Here is a 20,796-nt window from a genome sequence, read left to right as displayed (position 1 = left end):
AAAGATGCCTCTACAGAGCATCACACATGCAACAACAGCCATGGTGCATCACCTGGGGCTGGCAGTCCTGGTCGCTGTTGCTGTCAGGTGTTTTCTTCCCTCTCTCGTCAAAGTAAAGGTATCCCACCTGGCAAATGCAAGAGCCATCAGACTCCTGGAAAGCCCGATTCAGACCATGGCAGGTACAGCTGGTAGCACCTTGAGGAGGCAAGTTGAGGTTCAGAGGGAGGTTGACTACTCATCTAAGAAACATGGCAGCACATGCACTCACTCCTTATCTGCAGATGTTTGCACATTGCAGAAACGAAGCCCTTGTGCAAGCAGCTCCAAATGATGCTAATGAAAGGAACTGAGCCAGGGAACAGGTGGGCTCACCTGGATTGGATGTCGATGAACTGCCGCAAGGAAAACACCCGGTCTGAGCTGGGAGGTGATTGAAAGAGCCAGCGGGGCAGGGGTGGCATTCCTCCAGCCGCTTGGCTAGGCTGCTGTTCCCATAAGTACCAGGAGGACATGGCTTGGGGGAAGAGGTCAGGTCTGGGCAATAATACCCCTGGGGGCAAGGATGCTGGAGGTAACTTGCAGTACCTGGGGGGAAGAGGAAGAACAGGAATTTCTCACTCTATACACAGCACCAGCCTAGACAAACCAGTGGTATAAAAATGATGGGTTGTCTTCAGTGCTTGACCTACAGACTCGTTGAAGTTAATGGAGGTGACTAATGGAGGTTCATTCATTTCAGTGGGTCTACTCTGATGCAACCCAATGTTCTTTGGCTTCTGGCTCAAATTTTAAATGTGGCATTTCTTAAAGAGATGCTCAAAGGATGCTTTCTTCTTGTGTCCTCCCCCAGCAAACCTTGAAACCAATTTCTTAACCATGACCATCTCCCTGTTCTCTGTGGTGTTGTGTGGAACAATCACCTTCAGGGCAGCTGAATCCCGGCGGGCAGGGCCGGCAGGGTGGAATGGTGTCCAGGTTGCCACCATAGGTTCCAGCAGCGCATGCCCTGCAGCTCTTCTCAAAGGAGTCTCTCAGGCCTGTCGTGTTCAGGGCTGTGTAACCGGATTGGCACAGGAGTGGATGCGCACTGCCAAGAGGGCAGTAGTGGGGATAGACACACCTGAGAAATAGAAGCAGGGCTGAGGACGGTCAGAGAGCAAATAGGACTTCCTGTGAATAGTTCACATTTCGGCAGCAGATGGAAAGTATCCCCCAGTGGGTTTATCCTTTCACTTACTCATTCAAGGTAATGGAAGATAGTCCATGTTTAGTACTTATATCTGTGTTAGATAACACTGATTCCGGGGGGGGGGGGAATGCAGACCCCTTAACCTGGAAAATCACAGGAGTAAAGTGGTATACTGGAATATAGTTCTTCCCTGCTATTTTCAGAGGAGAACACAGGCATACATGCATGGAAAGGGTGGCTCACATTTGAGTAAAAATGTCAGCAGGGGTGTGGAGCAAGCCTCTTTCTATTAGTTTAAAAAAAAACCCTTCTCTTGTTAAATAAAGGTTTTTGGGGAGAGGGGTTTGTAATGGGAATTGGGGTTGCTTGTGGGTAAATTCCAAACTGCTCCCAGCTGTTGGGGTAGCTAAACCTTTCCCTGAATTGACAGCCCTTACAAGGCGACTGTCTCAGTCACTGGCAGAATCCGTCAGTGGGCGTTCCCTGAACTTCTTCCAACATAAAAGCTGTTTGACGCCAAGTCTCCTCCTAGCCTCCCTGCACGGAAGTCTCCTGCGCAGAGTGGGCGTGGCCAGCGGAGGTCCTGGGCTCTCCCCGCTGGTCTCTGTGGAAGAGTCTTGGAGCCATCTCTCCGAAGTCCTTCCCTGCTCCCCTTTCTTCCTGGTGTCACGCCGATTTCCTTCCCCAAAGGAAGTGTTCCCTCTCTCCCTGCTGGTCCCTTCTCCTGCATCGTTGGTTAGCCTTACCTCCACTCTTGGCTCCGATGTCAGTTCCCTGACAGGGTTGATGCTGCAACCCTATATACAGTTACCTTGAAGAAAGGCCCAGTAAAGACAGGGGAACTTATTTCAGAGTAAACAAGCACAGGGTTACATTGTTAGCCATACTGAGATGGCCCCCACTAGGAAGGCTATGCTGAATGGGACACCCAAAATACATGTAGGGGATTTTGCAACTCTGAAGCAGCTTTACAGTATTTATGAAATACACAAAGTTTTTGATGGGTAGGGGGTCAGAAACCCCAGAACGATATGTTTCATTTTAAAGCATGAATTTTCCAGAGGCGTGGAGACTTTGCCTCCTGTGAAATATACTCACAGCTGCCCCGGAATGTTGTATGTGGATGACCCTTCTGGACAGTAATACCCAACTGGACACAGGGGAGGAACCCCTGTGCGGGGTCCGCAGTAAGAGCCAGGCCTGCATATCTGAGGACTAGGTGAACCTATAGGAAAGGAAACACAATAGATGTCCCACCTGCGCTATGCATTTAAAGAAGTATCCATTGGCTTTAAACAGCCACAGCTTCTGCCAAAGAACCACGGCCAGTTCCCTCACTGAACTACAATTCCCAGAGTTCCCATGGAGGAGGTGTTGAGTTTACCCCTCACAGAACGACAATTCCCAGCAACCCTCAACAAACTTCAGATCCCAGAATGATTTGGAGGAAGCTATGTGCTTTAAATGTATGGCATGTACACAAGAGTATTGCTTCAGCCTACATGTCCTGGGTCTTCGCAAGTACAAAACACCCAGAAAGTATCACAGGGAGAATGCCCAATTAGTTACTGAAACCCATATTGTCAGCGCTGTGATGCTCAAGAGTTGATGCATGATCACATCTCACCTGGTGGGCATTCATAGCCTGGTTCGCAAGGTATGCCCTGGATGTTTGGTACCCCCGACTTGGCTGGGTCTGGGCAGTAAAACCCAGAAGGGCAGGTGTTACAGTCCTCCAAAGATGTAGCACCAGGCTGGTCCCTAAAGGTGCCAGGTGGACAAAGGAAAGCCTCTCTTCTTCCTGGGCACCAATAGCCAGGAGCACAGGGATAATCTCTAAAAGCAGCAGCTCCTGTTGGACGAAAGGCAGGAAAACAATTTAAGGTGGAAGGGGGCAGGAAGAGAGAACCTCACTATAACACCCCTGCTCAAAAAACCTGGTTTGCTTGTGGGGCAAGCTTAACAGTTGTCAAGGCCCGTTTCTCAAAAACCACAGGGAAAACATAGGAAACTGTCTTATACCAAGGCAGACTATTTATCTACTTAGCACAGTCTACTCAGACTGGCAGGAGCTCTCCAGTGCAGAATTCCTACAGAATCACCTACTTAGCTGATCCTTTCTAAATAGAGGTGGCAAGGATTGAACCTGGACTGTGCCAGTTCATCGTTATAAGAACAATTATTTCAGAACTGGCTCTTGAGTTTGATTTCCTCCTCTACGCTTCCTGTCTTTTCCCCCTTGTGTGTATTGTGTTGTTTATTTTATTTTTAAGATTGTAAGCCTGCGGGCAGGTACTGTAATGGAATCATAGAGTTAGAAGAGCCCACAAGGGCCATCTAGTCCAACCCCCTGCAACACGGGAAACTTTTGGCCAACACAGGGATTGAACCCACGACCCTGAAAATAAGTCTCACGCTCTTTTGACTAAGCTATCTCATGTTTTAACAGATTGTATGTTTGTCACTCTCGGAACTTTTTTGGCCGAAGAACAGAATACAAATGAAATTTCATTTAACCTGAAATTTCAACCACCTCCTGGATGGGGAATCTGCTCCATCATGCTTGAGCTGAACAGGAATTTTGCAGACTGAGTTTAGAGCTGGGCCTCAGGTTGGGGCCTTACCTGTGGCCGCACACAGATGGTCTGATGAGCAGGGCTGGCAATCGATAGGGTTCTCAGTCCCCATTTCTGTTCGGAAAGCCTGCCTGGGGCACTGCGGGAGGGCCCGGGGTCCGCCGGGGGTGGTGTGATTCATTCCGTGGCAGTCGTACCCATAAGGACATGGGTGGGCTACTGGATCCCCTGAAGAGAGAGGGAGAGAGAAGGTCTGAAGGTGTTCAAAGGGATAGACTTGCAGTGCTTAGGGTAGGGATGGGGGACCTGCAGACTACAGATGTTATCAGAGTACAACTCACAATAGACTCAGCCAGCACAGCCAATGATGTGAGTTGGAATCCAATGACACACAAAGGCAGGCAAGTTTGTTGTCCCTGGTTGGGTGTGCATGATATCTGAAAGGAGAGGGGGAGGGAGGGGATGCCTCCCACAGGTGTTTTGGGAAGGGGATTCCAGGAATAAATTCTGACCTGCTTTACACCAGCGGCCTGGTGGGCAGGGGAGGCAGTTTTCTCTTTGTCTTGCACCTGGGGCAGAGCCAATAGTGTCATCTGGACAAGGAATGGGTGCCTCTGAGCCTTCTGGGCAGTAGAATCCTGGGTGATAGGTAGGAAAAACCCCACAGTTTAATGCCTTGTGGTAAAGATTAGGGCCGAGAGATCCATCAATTTCAGTTACTCCTTTTTCCACTCTTGAGTTTGGTTTTTCACATGCCACATTAGTTTGTGATCTTTTTTTTTATAAAGACCTCAAGAAGTTTCATCAACACTTTTGTGTGAATTTCTCCGAATATTCAGACACACACACCAAACAAAACAAACAAACAAACAAACAAACAAACAAACAGGGATGGATCTATATTTTAAATTCCTGGATGCCAATATCACATTATTTTTGTGCAAGCCAAAATAAGATGAAATTACATTTAGCCTGAAATCCTACCGCACACTTAGGAGTAAGCCGAAAGGAGTTGCTTACTTCTCAGTAAACAGGTTTAGGACTGTATCCATAAACACCAGCATCAAAACTTTCAGGAGCTGGTGATTTTTAAATCCCCATTTCTCATTGTGTTCTGCCTGGACTGAATTTTGAATCATATGTGCTTGCTTCTTGGCAGACTGCTTAGTTACCTGCTGGGCAGGGTCCTGCACACACCTGCCCCCAGAGACAGTCTGCCAGGGGGCTCCAGGTGAAGTTATGGCCCTGTGGGGTGGCATCTGAGCTCCCTTCTTGGCAAAAGAATCCGGCAGCACATCTCCCCTCCACTCGTCCTCTCCTAGTGCAGAGAAAGTGGTAGGAATTTATTTAGACGGCGAAGAGGCATTATTCATTAAAACTATACCTTTTCAATGCCACGTTTCAAAATGAACTCACAGAGCAGTTTACAGTATAAAACCAGGGTTGCCAACATGCCCTCTGGCTCCTTCCATAACACCCACGAAAGGTCTCAGTAAATATGTCCCCAAAGATCTACACAGTGTACGAGAGACTGTTTGCTCTTCCTGCTTGCACTTGCCTTTACTGATTGTGTTACTGATGCTTGACCTTATTTACATCCCTGGCTTTATAGCTGTTTTGATGGATTGTTTTGTGGGTGCAAAGAAAGGCAGGATAAAAACAAATGCATTAAGTAAAATGAAATGAAGCTAAACAACAAGAGGAAAGAAGCAAAGCAGCACAATATGGCACAGTGGAATTTGCTGAGCCAGTGGAAAGGATTCACCACTACCTGCAGAAGTGACCCACAGGACAGGGAAGACATCCTCTCTCCTCCTGAAGGCCAGACATATCCACAGGAGTAAACGTGCCGTCGGGACATGGATAAGGTAACAAAGTACCTAAGGAAAGGGGACATATAAAAAACACAGATCAGTGAAGTATGCAACAACTTAAGAAGAGCTCTGCTGGATTACATCAAAGGCCCATCTAGTCCAGCATCCTGTTCTTACAGTGGCTGGCCAGATGTCTATGGGAAGTTCGTAAGAAGGACCTGAACACAGCAGAACTCTCCCCAGTTGAGATTCCTAGCAACTGGCATTCAGAGTTTGTGAATGAAACTTTAGGTGATGGGTCAGTGACATCAATCAGTTAAAGCTTGTGGCCCTTTGGTTAGTGTGCTGCCATTTGTACCTTTAGGACAATATGAATGTGGTGGACAGCGTCTCGGCTTCCCTGTGGCAGCCTCATGGCAGTAGAAGCCTGCTTGGCAGGGGAGGCAGCGTTCTGAGCCCCGGTTTGGTTGGTATTCACCGATGAGGCAAGGGGCTGGATAGGCAGCCCCAGACTGGCAGAAATGCCCCTGGAGACCAGAGAGAGAGAGAGGAAGCAGAAAAAAATTGAGACAAAATAATTAACTAACTGCCCACACACAAACACACAAGCTGTCTTCTGCTAAGCCATTCCATTGGTCCATCTAGCTCCATAATGCCTACACTGACTGGCAGCAGCCCACCGGGGTTTCAGGCAGGGGACATTCCCAGCCCTACCTGGAGATGCCTAGGGTTGAACCAGGGACTACCCTCATGCAAAGCAGATGCTCTGCCACTGAACTATGACCCTTTTCTTAAGATATAAGACCATAGGAAGCTGATCAATACCGAATCAAGTCCATTTACCTCAGCATTGCCTGCACTGTCTGGCAGCAGCTCTCCGGGATTTCAGACAAGAATTTCCCCCAGCCAATAATTGTTGGATAAACATTGTAAACAACATAATAAATGAATCCAATAAACATTGTAAAAACATGGTAAGTTGAATCAGACCGTTGGCCACCTTATGCAGTATTGTCTACACTGGCTGGCAGCAGCACTCCAGGGTTTCAGGCCAGGGTCTCTCTCAGCCCTACTTGGAGACACCAGTGCTTGAACCTGGGACTTTCTGCATGCAAGTAAGGTGTTCTACAGTTGTCCCACAGCTTCAGGTTGAGCACAGGGAAAGGCTGCAGCCGGCATGGCATATTCAGGGAATATTCAAGATCTAATCCAGAACATCTGGAGGGCACCATGTTGGCTACTTCTGGTTTAAACCCTTGCAACAGACCACCAAATCAGACCCACCCCCCATGGAGTGGCAACCCCCAGAATGCTCAGCTGTGCATGTCTCTGGGCATCTCTCCCAGTCTCACCCAACACTAGTTTCTATTGTTTATTTTCACCAGGTGTGGGGGACCTGTGGCCCTCCAGATGTTGATAGACTGCAACTCCCAACGTCCCTCCCCATTGGCCATTCTGACTGAGGATGCTGGGAGTTGGACTCCAAAACCATCCAGAGGACAACAGGCTTGCCAATGTTTTTTGTTTGTTTTTTACATGCAAATCTAATTACAGCACCTGTGGCTGGGTGGGGGAGATATATCCCATGGTTCACTTTTCTGATTTCATTTTTCTATTCAGAACATTCCAGAGTAGTCCTGTATCAAGAAGCAACAATCTTCACATTGGCTTCCATGGAGAATACCCCAAGCTACCAAACCTCCTTTGTCAAATCCAATGCTCTGCCCAGGGGCATAGCTGTCAACTTTTCCCTTTTCTTGCGAGGAATCCTATTCGGAATAAGGGAATTTCCCTTTAAAAAAGGAAAATGTTGACAGCTATGCCCAGAGGTTGTATTAAGATTGGGGTGGGGAATTGGTGGCCTGTGAGCTGTCATCATCCCTGACCATTAGACATGCTGTCTGGGGGAATTTCATTCCAACACAACACCTGGAGAGACTAAGGGCTTCCTCCCATAAAGCAACCCAATGATAATCAGGTTCACATAAATTGTGATAGCAAATGACAGAGCACATGTTCCAGACCTCAGGGCAGAGAAATGCTGTTGGGCTGAATGAGCTGAAGTTTGCCGGGCAGTAGAAACCAGCAGCACACGGTCCAGTAGGTGAACTTAAACCCACTCCAGCACAGAAGAATCCTGGATAGCATGGGACACAGCAGTCTGGAGAGGAACCTCCTACAGGACACAAAAGCTTGCAGAGATCAGTTTAATCTGGAGAACGAGGAACATAGGAAGCTGTGTTACACTGTTGCTGCCTTATATCGGTCTCTACAGCCACAGCAGGTGCTGTAATTCTCCAACAGAAAATTATCCCTGAAAGTGCACTCTTCCATTGTCTCCCAAGACAGATAAATGCCAACAACAACTGCAGAGCCCAGCCATCCTATGAGATGGTTGTGGGAATGCACTGGAGCCTGAATAAGTGGTAATGTGTACATAGCCTAAAACTTTAAAATACAAAAGGTACTGTGTGAAGATCATCCAGGTCTGCTTTGCCTGTGATTTGAGAGTTTGATTTTCTCCATCAAACCAAGAGGTTCAAGCCAAGAACACAAGTTACTTTAAAGATTTTAGCTTTGAAAGGATGAAAGTGCAGCTGTCACTTTGGCTCACGTTACGTGGCTAGAAAGTTAGTGGGCTTTCTGCTATCTCTGATGGAAAAAAGTTTTAGCTGATGAATGACACATCTGTTAACTGATTGACTGAATTAGCTAGCCAATTAATTTTAAATGCATTTGCATATCATCACCAGCTCAATAAAGAGACAACTTCTGAGATATCGGATGATAAGGCTATTTAATAAACAAAAGCCTACATGTGGTAGAAGAAAATGCATTTTTTATTTATTTTTGCTTCTATTAAAGTAATGTATCAAAACCCAAACTGAACAAGATTTCCCAAGAGGCAGCTTCACTGATTAAAATATGCCCACGCCAATTCAAAATAGTTCCCATTGGCTAATCAGGCAAGGCAACCTGTGGTCTTCCAAATGTTTGTAGAATAATAGAATTGTAGAATTGGAAGGGACCATGATGGTCATCTAGTCCAACCCCCTGCAATGCAGGAATCTTTACCTGACATGGGACTTTGTAAACCTTGCTCAATATTGTTTACACTGTCTGGCAGCAGCTCTCCAGGGAATCTTTACCCAACATGGGGCTCAAATCCACGACTCTGAGATTCAGAGTCTCATGCTCTGACTGAGCTATCCCCCAGAGATGAGGGGAGTTGTAGGCCAGGAGCAGCTGGAGGCCCCACAGTTTGCCTAGCTTGAGCTTAGCCTTTAGGACTGGGTTTCAGTGCTTGCACTTGCTCAGCGCATTGGGACTAGGTTGCTGTCTTCTGTGACTAAGGATGGAGATGGCTTTTAGGAGAGAAAGGTGAGCCCTCTGTAGGTGTTCAGTTTGAACTTGTAAAGGGGCAAGTGGGAACATGAACGGTAAGCCACACCCCTCCAAAGGATGCTTCATGTGCCAGGCAATGCACAACCACCTTTAGTCTGAAGGGGGCTGCCCTATTTTTGTGTAAAATTATGGAACCCTTATTGACTAGGATTTCCATCCCTGTATTAGAAATCCTATTTGTGAATAAGGCAGCCTCTTTCAGAATAAAATAAATGAAGACATTGTCTAGGGAATGTGTTTGGTGTGCACAGCGCCATCAAGGATCTCCTCATTTTGTTCCTGTTCGCCCCTTCATGTGTTCAAACTGAATGGCTGGTCCCAACCACACCATATGATTTTAACACTCTGATACCACTTGGTTAGTCATGGCTGTCCCCAAAGAATTCTGGGAACTGTAGTTCACTAAGGGGGCTGGGAGTTATAAGGAGGTTGCTCACAGAGCTACAATTCCCAGTGCCCTTAAACTATATTTCTCAGGATTCTTTGAGGGAAGCAGTAACTGTTACTGGTATAAGAGTGCTTTATATATATGATGTGGCTATGGCCACTGGAAGAGGCTAGAGGGTATCCATGCACCCCCTCATAAAGCAGATGTGGGTACTGTGGGGTCATGTGTGGAATGAGGGACTAACCTTTCTTCTAGCTGCCAGCTCTCCCACACAAAATTAAACAGCTTTGAATTTTCTGCTTTCCCACCTGGTTTGTGGGCAAGGCGGGGGAAGTAAGAGCTTTAGTATGAGTGTAAAAATTGACAAGAACAGTTCAGCACACCTCCCTTCCACTGATCCACTGCTTCAGAACCCCTCTGGGTATCTTGAAAAATGTGGCAGTGGGACCTTGCATTTGCTGAAATAACATTTAGTTCCACCCTAAAATATGCTTGTGTCTGCATGTAACCTTGCAAACCTTGCTCAGTCCACACTGTCTGGCAGCAGCTCTCCGGGGTTTCAGACAGGTGACATTCCCATTCTCACCTGCAGATGCTTGGGACTGAGCCAGAGATCTTTCTGCATGAAGAGCAGGTGCTCTACTGTGATAGGAATTTTATGCTCTTAAATATATGATAATGTTCATAAGTGTACCAACCAAGCACATACATACATCAGCACAGGAAGGCCAACCTGGAACCATTTTGATTCCTAAACTGACCAAATCTTTTCTCTACAAGGTCAAAATGGAAAAGCCTCCCCATTGTCTTTTCCTTCACAAATCCTGTCTTAAGGGTATGTCTGTGTTTGAATAGGGTGTGAGCCTGTGACATGGCCCAGGAACTAAGTATTTATCATTACAAAAGACTGGCCAGGCTCCCCAGGCAATCCAATCAAGTAACCTGCCAGACAGGAGATAAACAAGGACAAGAGAAAAACAACATTTAAATTTCTGTTTAGACCGCCTTTTCTGATGTAGGTATGATGTATCTGAGGGGTGGTCTTACGTTACACCCCTTCTGTGATGTATGCATGATGTTTCTGGGGGTGGTCTTGATCTACAGGGTGGCAATTTCAAAAGTCTTTATAAGGCCTTGCACACTATTTTTCTGGGTCCTTCCTCTCTCCTGCAAGTGAGGGGAGCACCCTGTTGCAACAGTTCAATAAAGGCCAAGCCTACAGGCTGCTGTTTTGCTCCAAGTAATCCTGGTTGGTGTCTTTGTTTTTGTCCAAGGGAGCCCTCAGATTTTTCCGTTAACACTACCACTGAGCTATGACCCTTCCCCTTCATTTTCCCCCTCCACTGAAGAAGAAATTTCCTCCCACTGAAAAAAGATTTGGCACATTTCTTACATGCTAGGTTACCGACTGGGCTCCTTGCGTTCAGAGAAAGTCAGGTGCGGCAGCAGCTGAAATTTGAACATGGAGTACCCATGCTGTACTCACCTGTAGCATTATTCAGAGTGCCCACTGGACAGGGAACAGGGAACCAAGTGCCTTCTGGACAATAGTGCCCCCGTGGGCAGGGCCCATTAAGAGGAAATTCAGGTGTGCTTTGTGGGACAGCATCAGAGGCTCCCCCTGAACAGTAATACCCAGAGGAGCACAGACCTGCCAATTGGAAAACAGAACTCTCAGGGGCTGTGGACACATCACATGACGAAGTGCAAACAGTGTTAAGGTGCCCCTATAAAGGTTAGCTCAGAACAGACACCATGCTCCTGTGTTGTTCACATACGTATGGATTAAGGGTCCATACCTTTCTGGGGCGGGGGGAAAGCCTATACTTCTAATTCCTCTAGTATGAATGAAGGTAAGGTAAAAGGTAAAAGACCCCTGGACGGTTAAGTCCAGTCAAAGGTGACTATGGGGCTGCGGCGCTCATCTTGCTTTCAGGCCAACGTATGAATGAACTACGAATCTGACAGAGGTGAAGAGAAATCTCTTAATAAATCAGATATGTGTGCTACTACTTCATTCCATAACTTTTATTTTTTGCAACAAATCATTTTGAAGTACTTGCAAGATTTCACTGTGTCTAGCCTATACCACTTCAACATAAAGGTGAGTGGCACAGAATGGAAAACTCCTAAGTTCAAAATATTCCTTGTATATCTGGAAGAAAGCTTTCCCTTAATGTCAAGAGTTCTCTCTCTCTCTCTCTCTCTCTCTCTCTCTCTCTCTGTGTGTGTGTGTGTGTGTGTGTGTGTGTGTGTGTGTGTTAAGGGGCATGTAAGTAGAAAGGTTAATGTGCATATCAACTGAGAACTGTGCACCAGGTCCCATGGAGAATGTGCACATAACCCTTCCACAAAGAGGGAATTGTGCACATTACCTGGTCAATATACATATTATCCAACAGACCTTGAAACATGTGCTTATATGGATATAATTTTGCAGATTCTCTGGTCATTATGCATAATCCCCAACAGGCCTTGGGAAATGTGCACAGCATCCATTAACTGCTATCAGTGGCATCCTGCCTTTGTAAATCTTCACCATTTTTTACATTTATTCATTGCTTTGCGCAAGATGTCTCAAAGCATCTTATACATCTATAAAATACAAGTCACTTGACAATAATTTTAAAACCAAACATTGGGAAGCAGGGAATACAATAGAAGAAGGCTCCAAATAGCTTCCATGACTACCAACCATTCATAGGTAACTCCCCTAGGAATGTGTCTGATTCTCTCATAAAGCCATCTGTGCTACTGGACACCCCATGGCTGAACATTACTAGGACTTGTGAATCACCTCAGAGCAATAACTAACCCTACCTCTTACCATCAGGTTCCCAGTTAGCATTTCCACTGCAGTACCTCCCAACTGGGCATGGTTTGCAGGCATTGGATGAGAGCGCCCCCTCCAGGGTGTTCAGGGTCCCAGCAGGACATGGCAAAGGGATGGCTGTCTGGGCTGGACAGTAGTAACCTGCCAAAGCAAGAAAGCATTGGGGTGCTGTGTGCACACATTATATTTATAGTGTAAAGGGATTGGTGGTTGAGTTGGGCAATTTCTAGGTTCCTTCAGCTCAGTAATTCTGAGTTTGTAAGATCAGGGGTCTGGAGAACTGAAGGACTGATTTAGACAAGAGTCCCCATTTGCAGGGGTGGGGCTGGAGAGCACATCTGGAAATGTAAGACGATAGATCCATCCCCAAACAAACAAAACATAGAGAGTGAGGTGCAGGGAGAAGGCAACTCCCCCCAACAAAACAACAACCAAACCCTAAAAACATGAAAGGGGATAGTGGAAGGTATTGGTACTTGTCAAAGGTGTGAGTTTCTGGCTTTGTTATGTAAAATAGTTGGCCAAGTACACACTATTTGTTGCTAATGGCTAGTACACACTATTTGTTGCTAATGGCCCTTCTGGAAGGAAGCATGTCTTTGCCCCCTCTGTGGCAGCTGTTGTCATCCAGCTATGTCTGTGTAGATCAAGACTGCAGATTGAAAGATGCAAGGATTTTGTATGCATGCTGGGTCCCTGGAATGTGTGTCATTTGGAGAGTTGCAGCACACAAGGATTTGATCTTGAAGGGGTGTGGGACGGAGAATTATCATGGTAACTTAGGAAAGGACTTGTGCATCATAGTGTATAACACTGACAGTCAAGGAAAGGGGGTAAGGAGTGCTTTCTACCTCTGGCAAACAGTGTGCCTCCAATCAGTGGAGTTAAATGCAATCTCTCAGTGTCTCACCTCTGGGGCAGCTGAGTGGCTCCACAGTAGCAGCATAACGGCAAGCTGTACCCGCTGGGCAAGGGAGGCAGAAGCTGGCCCCGACCATGGGGCTAAACATGCCAGGCTCACATGGAACTTCCAGAATGGCACCCTCAGGGCAACGGAATCCTCTAGGGCATCTGTACCCATGAATCCCATCACTGGGGCAGGGAGCAGCATTCCCCTCAAGGCAAACACACCTACAAATATTACATAGGAGTATCTAAGGCAGAAGTAGCCAACACAGTGTTCTCCAGCTGCTGTTGAACTCCCACTTTCATCAGCCCCCTTCAGCATGGCCAATGGTCAAAGAGGATGGAAACTGAAGGTCAGGGAGATTTGGAAGGCACTACTTTGCTACTCCTAATCTAAGGTTCGTCAAGACCCTTGGCCTACACTGGAGGGACAGAGTCCAATCCCCACCTCTAGTTTAAGGCATGCTTATAACCTGGCAGATGGCTGCCTGAGGAGACATGAATGTAGAAAATGACATAATTTTTATGTAATATTTGCAGACCAAAACCCCCCCATGACAGCCAATTCTGTTCATATGATGTCCATTCCTGACCTCAGGTGAACATGCAAACAGCAGTCATTTCCATTTGTGATGGGATTCTCCACATCCCTGCTCTTTGCATCTTAATAATGAGCCCTAAGACACTCTCAGAGGAGAACAAGAAAAATCATAGTTATTAGGCCCTTCCCAAACACTACCTCTCAATTTAGGGTTTTCCTTTGGGTTCATGCAGAGCGATGGAGATTTGATGTTTCTCCAGGACTGGATTCAGATTACCACTCCGCCACTATCAGTTCAATGTGTTTTTGGATCTCTGATGATACTCTTTCTCCCAAATACCCAGGACAGCCGCGCTTCTTTTTATCCAGCTCTCTCTCCATCACTCATGTAACCCCTATTTATTTATGGAGAATATCATGCGATCAGAGGCTACTGTGTTTCTTCACAGTGAGCTTGCCTGCAAGTCTTGGCTTGCCATTCAGTCAAGGGAAGCAGCTGTTACAGCCTCTTACCCTTCATTACATGGCGCCATCTGGGACAGATCAGACATCCCTGATTGGCTGCAGTAGAGTCCAGCTGGGCAAGGCTGGCACTCACTCTCTGCTTTCAGACCCAGAGAAGCAGAAAAGGAGCCAGGTGGGCAAGGAACGGGATATCCAGTCCCATTGGGGCAGAAATGCCCAGGAGGACAGATGTCATTCCCGGTTAGGAGGAAGCTGGCAGAATCCACCTGGAAAAAAATAAAGGAAAATAATATCAATGAGAAAGAAATATGGTTGGTAAACAATTTTGATGAAACCAAGTCTTAAATGTGAGCTTCCAATAAGATGATATCACTGTGCCAAGCTGATTCAGATAACATTTCTCAAGTAATTGCACATCAAAGAGCCTATTGATTTTCTCTCAAGCTTCTTCTGTGAGCCACAGAGGGGTGTAATTAACTTGGTAAAATTGTCCAAGGTTGTGCAATTTGCTTTTTTAAAAAAAGTTCTCATGAAAATTCATCGTTTTAGTGCGAATTTCTCCCCAAAACACAATTTTGTAAGTAGTTTTGACTAACATGCACATTTTTGCAAGCCATTTACCTTGATAGAAGGCATTTTTTGTGCATTATTTTCACAAATATAAGTATTTTTATTTATGCAAAAACATGCCTAATGTGCAAAATTTTGCATGCTTTTTTGGGGGGGGTTGGGAAACTGCATTGTGAAATTGGAAGATGTACATATTTTGAAAGATAGGTGCTTTGGGGTCTGCATCTGGGTTCGGGCTGTGAAAATTAGCCCAACACATTTGACACCCCTAGTAATGAATCAATCCTGTTTCTTGCCATTTACACTCACCCTCTGTCTCATGGGAGCAGGGCTGACTGCTCCCCTGGTGCAATAGTAGCCTTGATGACAAAGACCAGTCGGTTGGGACAGCCCAGGAGAGGAGCAGTACATTCCTTTAAAAAATGAAGGGAAGAAATCTGCAGTGAACATAAGGAACACAGGAAGCTGCTTTTTACCAAGTCAGGACAATGGTCCACCTAGCTCAGCATTGTCTGCACTGACTGGCAGCAGCTCTCCAGCATTTCAGGCAGGGAGGTCTCTCTAACTGGAGATGCCAAAGGGGATTGAACCTGGGACTTTCTGCATGCAAAGCAAATGCTCTACCACTGAGCTGTGGCCCTTTCCCAGTGTGCACAGCATTTGTGTGAGCAACCAAGAGCTAGACTTCTTCCCGCTATTGTCTTACCTTCTTTCTTGGGTGGGCTGTATGCTCCTTGCCCCAGTCCCTCACTTACCTGCTGGGCAGGGCTGACAGTCAGATTCCTCAGCAGCACCAGCCTTGGGCCCATTTGTGCCTCTGGGGCATGGGTGTTCTGTGCCAGATGTAGTGCCAGGGGGGCAAAAATGCCCCAGAGGGCATGGCTTGGGGGCCTGGATAGCAGCAGCTAGGAAAGAAAGAGCGGCTTAGAAACTTCTTGCCGGCATTTTCTCTAAGACATTATTATATTGTGACAATTGTGTGTACAATCTCCAGCACTCTGCTCTGAAAACTAAAACATATAAAAGATAATAGATATAAAGTGATAAAGGATGCTAGAATTAAAACCAATATAAAAACAAATCTATTAAAAATGTGGATAGTAAACAGCACAACACCATCAAAAGGCATTTTAAAAGCTGTCAGTTCCCAAAAGCCTGCTGGAATAACACAGTCTTCACCTGCCGGTGGAAAGACAACAAGTAGGGAGCCAGTTTAGTTTCTCTAGGAAGGAGTTCCAAAGTTGGGGAGCAATCACCTGGGAAAGCCCTCTCCCACATTCCCACCAAGGGTGCCTGAAAGGGTGGCAGGACTAAGAGAAGGTGGGTCTCCTCCTCAAATATATCAGAGGCCAGGCAGGTTCATATGGGAGAATATGGTGCTTCAGACAGCCTGGACTTAAGCCATATAGGGCTTTGTAGGTCATAACCAGCACTTTGAATTGTGCCCAGAAACAGACTGGTTGCTGGTGGAGCTGTTGTAACAAAGGAGTCATGTGCGAACATACCTGGAGCTTAGATTATATCCAGTTCTTATCAAGCGTCTGTTCTTATTTACTTGCAGGGAGATAATATGATGGTGAGCATTCCTCCTGCATTCATCCAGATTTGCCTGTTGTGTGTTTATACACCTTCTTGGTAATCCTTCACTGATTCTGCACTTTTCAGTGTGTTTCACTATCACTTTCCTAACTCCAAAAAGTCTATTTATTTTTCAAAGCAGATTTGTTGAGCAAGGGCAACAGAGCACCTTTACACGTATTAAATGTGCCAACCTAAATTTCCCAGTTATGTGCTTGATTCCCTCCTGCAAAATACTGACAGTCTGGAGGTGCTCACAGACACATGGAACAAACTACCCCCTGCACACAAATCATAACAAGCAACCATCATGGGCACATCCCTCCAATTTCCTCACTTTGGTTGGATGATTCACAAAAGAACCCAGCTGGGCAGAGTTCACATGACTCTTTCCCTTCCTCCAGTTGATACGTTCCTTTCTGGCAAGCTGCTGGAGCCACAGATCCCTGAAGGCAGTAAAATCCACGTGGGCACCGATGGGAAACAGGTGTGGCGGAGGTCTGTCCTGGGGGGCAATAGTACCCGGGCATGCACATCCCTTCTGGGGCAGCCTTTCCCGGCCCTAAAGCCATTGAGAGGAAAAAGAAGGCTTGTGTTTCTTTCCATTAAGGAAGAAGCCAGCTGAGAATCTGTCAAGACACCCCCTTCCCTCAAAAGGGGAAAAAGAAATATTCATGCACATACCACTGCAGAAATGCCCCGCTGGACAGAGCTTGCAGTCTGTGGGATCCCATTTCCCACTGTGGGGATTGATGCTTCCTGCAGGGCATGGAATTGGGGTCCCTGTGCCTTTGGGGCAGTAGAATCCTTGGGGGCAGAGTTTCTGGTCAGGATGCGTGGATAGCGAATCACAGTAGTAGCCGCGGTGACATATCCCTGCAAAGGAGAGGGTGTCAAAGACCACCACAAATCACTGGTGAGCCATAATAATAATAATAATAATAATAATAATAATAATAATAATAATTTATGATTTATAACCTGCCAATCTGACTGGGTTTCCCTAGCCACTCTGGGCAGCTTCCAACAAAATATTAAAATACAATAGTCTGTTAAACATTAAAAGCTTCCCTAAACAGGGCTGCCTTCAGATGTCTTCTAAAAGTTGTTTTTCTCTTTGACATCTGGTGGGAGAGCATTCCACAGGGTGGGTGCCACTACCAAGAAGGCCCTCTGCCTGGTTCCCTGTAACTTGGCTTCTCGCAGCAAGGGAACCGCCAGAAGGCCCTCGGTGCTGGACCTAAGTGTCTGGGCAGAATGATGGGGGTGGAGACGCTCCTTCAGGTATACTGGGCTGAGGCCGTTCAGGGCTTTAAAGGTCAGCCCTTTGAATTGTGCTCAGAAAGCAACTGTGGGGCTCTGTTTCTAGCAGAAGAGGTACTGGGTCTTAAGGCTACCTGGAAGTCACTTTCTTTGACCTCCCAGATGCCTTGCTGCCTAAAACCAGTCCTGTGCATGGGGATGGGGAAGTAAGTTTCCAGTAGGTCCATGGTGAGAGAAACTCTGTGTGTGCTCAGAGCCTTTGCTCTCTTTATTAATTTGCAGATTGCCAGACTCTCAGGAAGGATTTTCCTCGTGTCCCATTGTGCAGAAAATGAGCTGCAATTTCTAACCTAAGCCAGTTGCTTTAAATCATCCACCCACTCACCCCAAACTCCTTTGCAAATTGCATATCAGATATAATTATTTTCTGGGTCAGAAGCCAGGAAAAAAAGAGGCTGCTTGATTAGTGCAAGACAAACTTAGCTCAATGTAGCTTGCGGGGTGGCGGTGGTATATTTATAGAGCTTTCTCTTGTTTCAGCATCCAAATTACACTGCGTGCTCTGGAAGGTGATTAAAGAACTCACCAGAAACGCTGGCCAGACCTTCTCCTTGGCAGAAGCTTCCTCCAGGGCAGGGCAAGCAGGCACTGAGGGACAACATCCCAGGCTGGGTTAGAAAAGTCCCACTTGGGCATGGTGTTGGGTTGCTGCTACCCAAGGGGCAGAAATGCCCTGTGGGGCACATGTCTCCACTTTCATCGTGAACAGGGTTTGGTACTCGTGCTTTCAGGGTGCAGTAATACCCGGGCAAGCAAGGGCCACTTGGGGTAACAAGACCTAGGAAAGAGAGAGGCTTTATTTTACTTTATTTATATTCACATTATTATACTGCTCAAAAGCTCTGGATTGCACATAACTGGTGAGGATATTGCATTTAGATTGCATTTGGGGATTTAGATACACACTATACCTTTAAAGCACTTTTATAAATAAAAAGAATAAATTTTATTAGAGTTTGGAAAATGGGATACAAAGATTCCTACCTATTATCTTTTTAATCAAAACTAAAATTTTAATCTAAATAAAAACACAAACCATAAAGAAAAAGGCAAAAAAACAGAGAGAAAGCGAGGATGAAGAAATACAGAAGGGATAAAGGGGAGAAGGGGAGAGAAAGAGAGGAGATAATGAAAGAAGAAGGAAGGAAGGAAGGAAGGAAGGAAGGAAGGAAGGAAGGAAGGAAGGAAAAACTAGCTAAGAAATTTCCGATTCTTCATCAGTCTGCTGTATACAAACATTATTCAACTCATCTACTCCAATATAGCACCCAATAAAACTACTGGTACTTTCTATAAACCAACATTATCTTCAATTCTCAAACCCAAATGTCATTGGTTCATTTTCTTTTTCATGCAAAAACTCTATGAGAGGTTTCCAGTCCTTAGTAAATGTCAACAATGACTTTTCTCTGATTAAACATGCCAATTTCACTATCTCAGCTAAGTCCATTAGTTTTATCAACCATTCCTTCATAGTTGGTAACAACGAGTCTTTCCACCTTTGTGCATATAAAAGTCTCACCACTGACACTTGAAAAAAAGTTCCATAGCCTTTTCCTAACTGTATGTATTTGTATAAAATTTTTGGAACCTTTAAAGCACATTTGTAGCACATTCTTTCCCTCAAGGAATCCTGGGCAATGTAGTTTACCCCTCACAGAGTTACAATACCCAGCAATCATTAACAAACTACAGTGCCCACAATTCATTGAGGAGCACACAAAAATGTGCTTTAAAGGTATACTGTGTGTGCAGCCTTAAGCACTACCTCTGTCAGGAAGACTATAACTGTGGCATGTACCGTATTTTTTGCTCTATAAGACTCACTTTTTCCCTCCTAAAAAGTAAGGGGAAATGTGTGTGCATCTTATGGAGCGAATGCAGGCTGCGCAGTTATCACAGAAGCCAGAACAGCAAGAGGGATTGCTGCTTTCACTGCGCAGCGATCCCTCTTGCTGTTCTGGCTTCTGAGATTCAGAATATATTTTTTCTTGTTTTCCTCCTCCAAAAACTAGGTGCGTCTTGTGGTCTGGTGCGTCTTATACAGTGAAAAATACAGTGTATTCTTTTTGTAAAAACTGGCCCTAAGGAGATGGGCCTAACCTAAAACAAGATGCCTAGTGTTTGAAAATAGAAATTGCTGCAGGCATGCCTCGGTTGCAGTTTAATTTAAGCACAGAATTTCATTACAGGTACTGGCCACAAGTCTAGTACTCCATCCGCCAGGTCCACTTGCATAGCAGCTTTCAAAGAAAATCCACTTTCACCAGGATTGCCTTCCAGGTAGGCATGCTTAGGATTGCAGCCCAAACCGAAATCTGCTTGTTGTCTCCTTGACCTACCTGGGTTTGCACAGAATTGGCCTCCAGGACAGGGCGTGCATTCATTGTAGCTGCTCAGGCCTGTCTGATTACTGAAGGTGCCATTGGGGCATGGGAATTGCTTGGCAGTTTCCGTCCCTGAGAGACAGTAGTACCCAGGCAGGCAGTCCAATGGCTTGACCACTCCCCGCGGAGAGGTGTTTTGGGAATCCTGTGCTTGGAAATCAGGATCACAGAACCTGCCAAAAAAAACAGACCATGTCTCCTATAGTGTTACATTTTTGTGCATACATTGCTTGGCTAGAGAATTGCCTTGCAAATTTCAGAAAAGTGCAAATTTTAAAGGAAGTTTGCTTGCCTTGCAGTCCATGAATTGTTTTGGAAGGTGGAAATTTAGTATGTTCACCTTTAAAAGTGAACTCAGTGGTATCTTTCTCTCTTCCCTGGTCTTGGGAAACCTAAAGACTAGCAACTGCTATGCAGACTGCAAAGGAGAAGACTGAAGAAAACAAAAAAAGTTAAGGATTCCATAAACTGTTTCACTTACTTTCCTGCTGGGCAGACTTTGCACAGGCTTTGACCAGTTTCATCCTGGTATTTTCCAGGGGGGCACGGTTTGGGCTGTGGGCTGCCTGTAGGGCAATAGTGACCAAGAGGACAGAGGTAGTCTACGGAAAAGAGAAATGGGTAGAAAATGTTGCAGCTGTGTGTTACTTTAATGGGCACCCTGTGCAGCTATAATGCAAGGAGGAGTGTGAACTTCAAGCATTGCAGAAAAATAATTAGAAAAAGTTACAAGAAGATAAATAAATCATCTGCTAGCACCGTTTATAATTCAGAAGCTGGGCTTGACACATGTGTTGCTTGCTAGCCTAGTTTAAAGA

The 20,796-nt window shown here is 45.8% G+C and overlaps 1 protein-coding gene across 13 annotated transcripts in view; it reads right to left on the bottom strand.

Moving 5' to 3' along the window:
• The window catches only part of LOC310750345 (uncharacterized protein), a 140,163-nt gene that overhangs the window by 29,799 nt on the left and 89,568 nt on the right, over positions 1-20,796 (bottom strand). For all 13 annotated transcript variants that reach the window (XM_083588242.1, XM_083588240.1, XM_083588245.1 and 10 more), the window contains 22 exons: positions 20,460-20,580; positions 19,934-20,151; positions 18,118-18,369; positions 16,953-17,144; positions 16,606-16,830; positions 15,446-15,595; positions 15,000-15,103; positions 14,169-14,386; positions 13,119-13,339; positions 12,203-12,349; positions 10,862-11,026; positions 7,607-7,758; positions 5,941-6,109; positions 5,540-5,648; positions 4,941-5,086; positions 4,281-4,406; positions 3,817-3,996; positions 2,820-3,044; positions 2,291-2,417; positions 924-1,123; positions 376-588; positions 53-198 (listed from right to left, as the gene is read on the bottom strand). In XM_083588242.1, coding sequence (XP_083444368.1) covers positions 53-198; positions 376-588; positions 924-1,123; positions 2,291-2,417; positions 2,820-3,044; positions 3,817-3,996; positions 4,281-4,406; positions 4,941-5,086; positions 5,540-5,648; positions 5,941-6,109; positions 7,607-7,758; positions 10,862-11,026; positions 12,203-12,349; positions 13,119-13,339; positions 14,169-14,386; positions 15,000-15,103; positions 15,446-15,595; positions 16,606-16,830; positions 16,953-17,144; positions 18,118-18,369; positions 19,934-20,151; positions 20,460-20,580 — 3,806 coding nt within the window. The remainder of the gene's footprint in view (positions 1-52; positions 199-375; positions 589-923; positions 1,124-2,290; positions 2,418-2,819; positions 3,045-3,816; positions 3,997-4,280; positions 4,407-4,940; positions 5,087-5,539; positions 5,649-5,940; positions 6,110-7,606; positions 7,759-10,861; positions 11,027-12,202; positions 12,350-13,118; positions 13,340-14,168; positions 14,387-14,999; positions 15,104-15,445; positions 15,596-16,605; positions 16,831-16,952; positions 17,145-18,117; positions 18,370-19,933; positions 20,152-20,459; positions 20,581-20,796) is intronic.

This window comes from Podarcis filfolensis, assembly GCF_964270895.1.
Source record: "Podarcis filfolensis genome assembly, chromosome: 15".
Lineage (NCBI taxonomy): Eukaryota > Metazoa > Chordata > Lepidosauria > Squamata > Lacertidae > Podarcis > Podarcis filfolensis.
The sequence above is the reverse complement of the archived record's forward strand: the minus strand, read 5'-3'. Positions and strand labels throughout refer to the sequence as shown.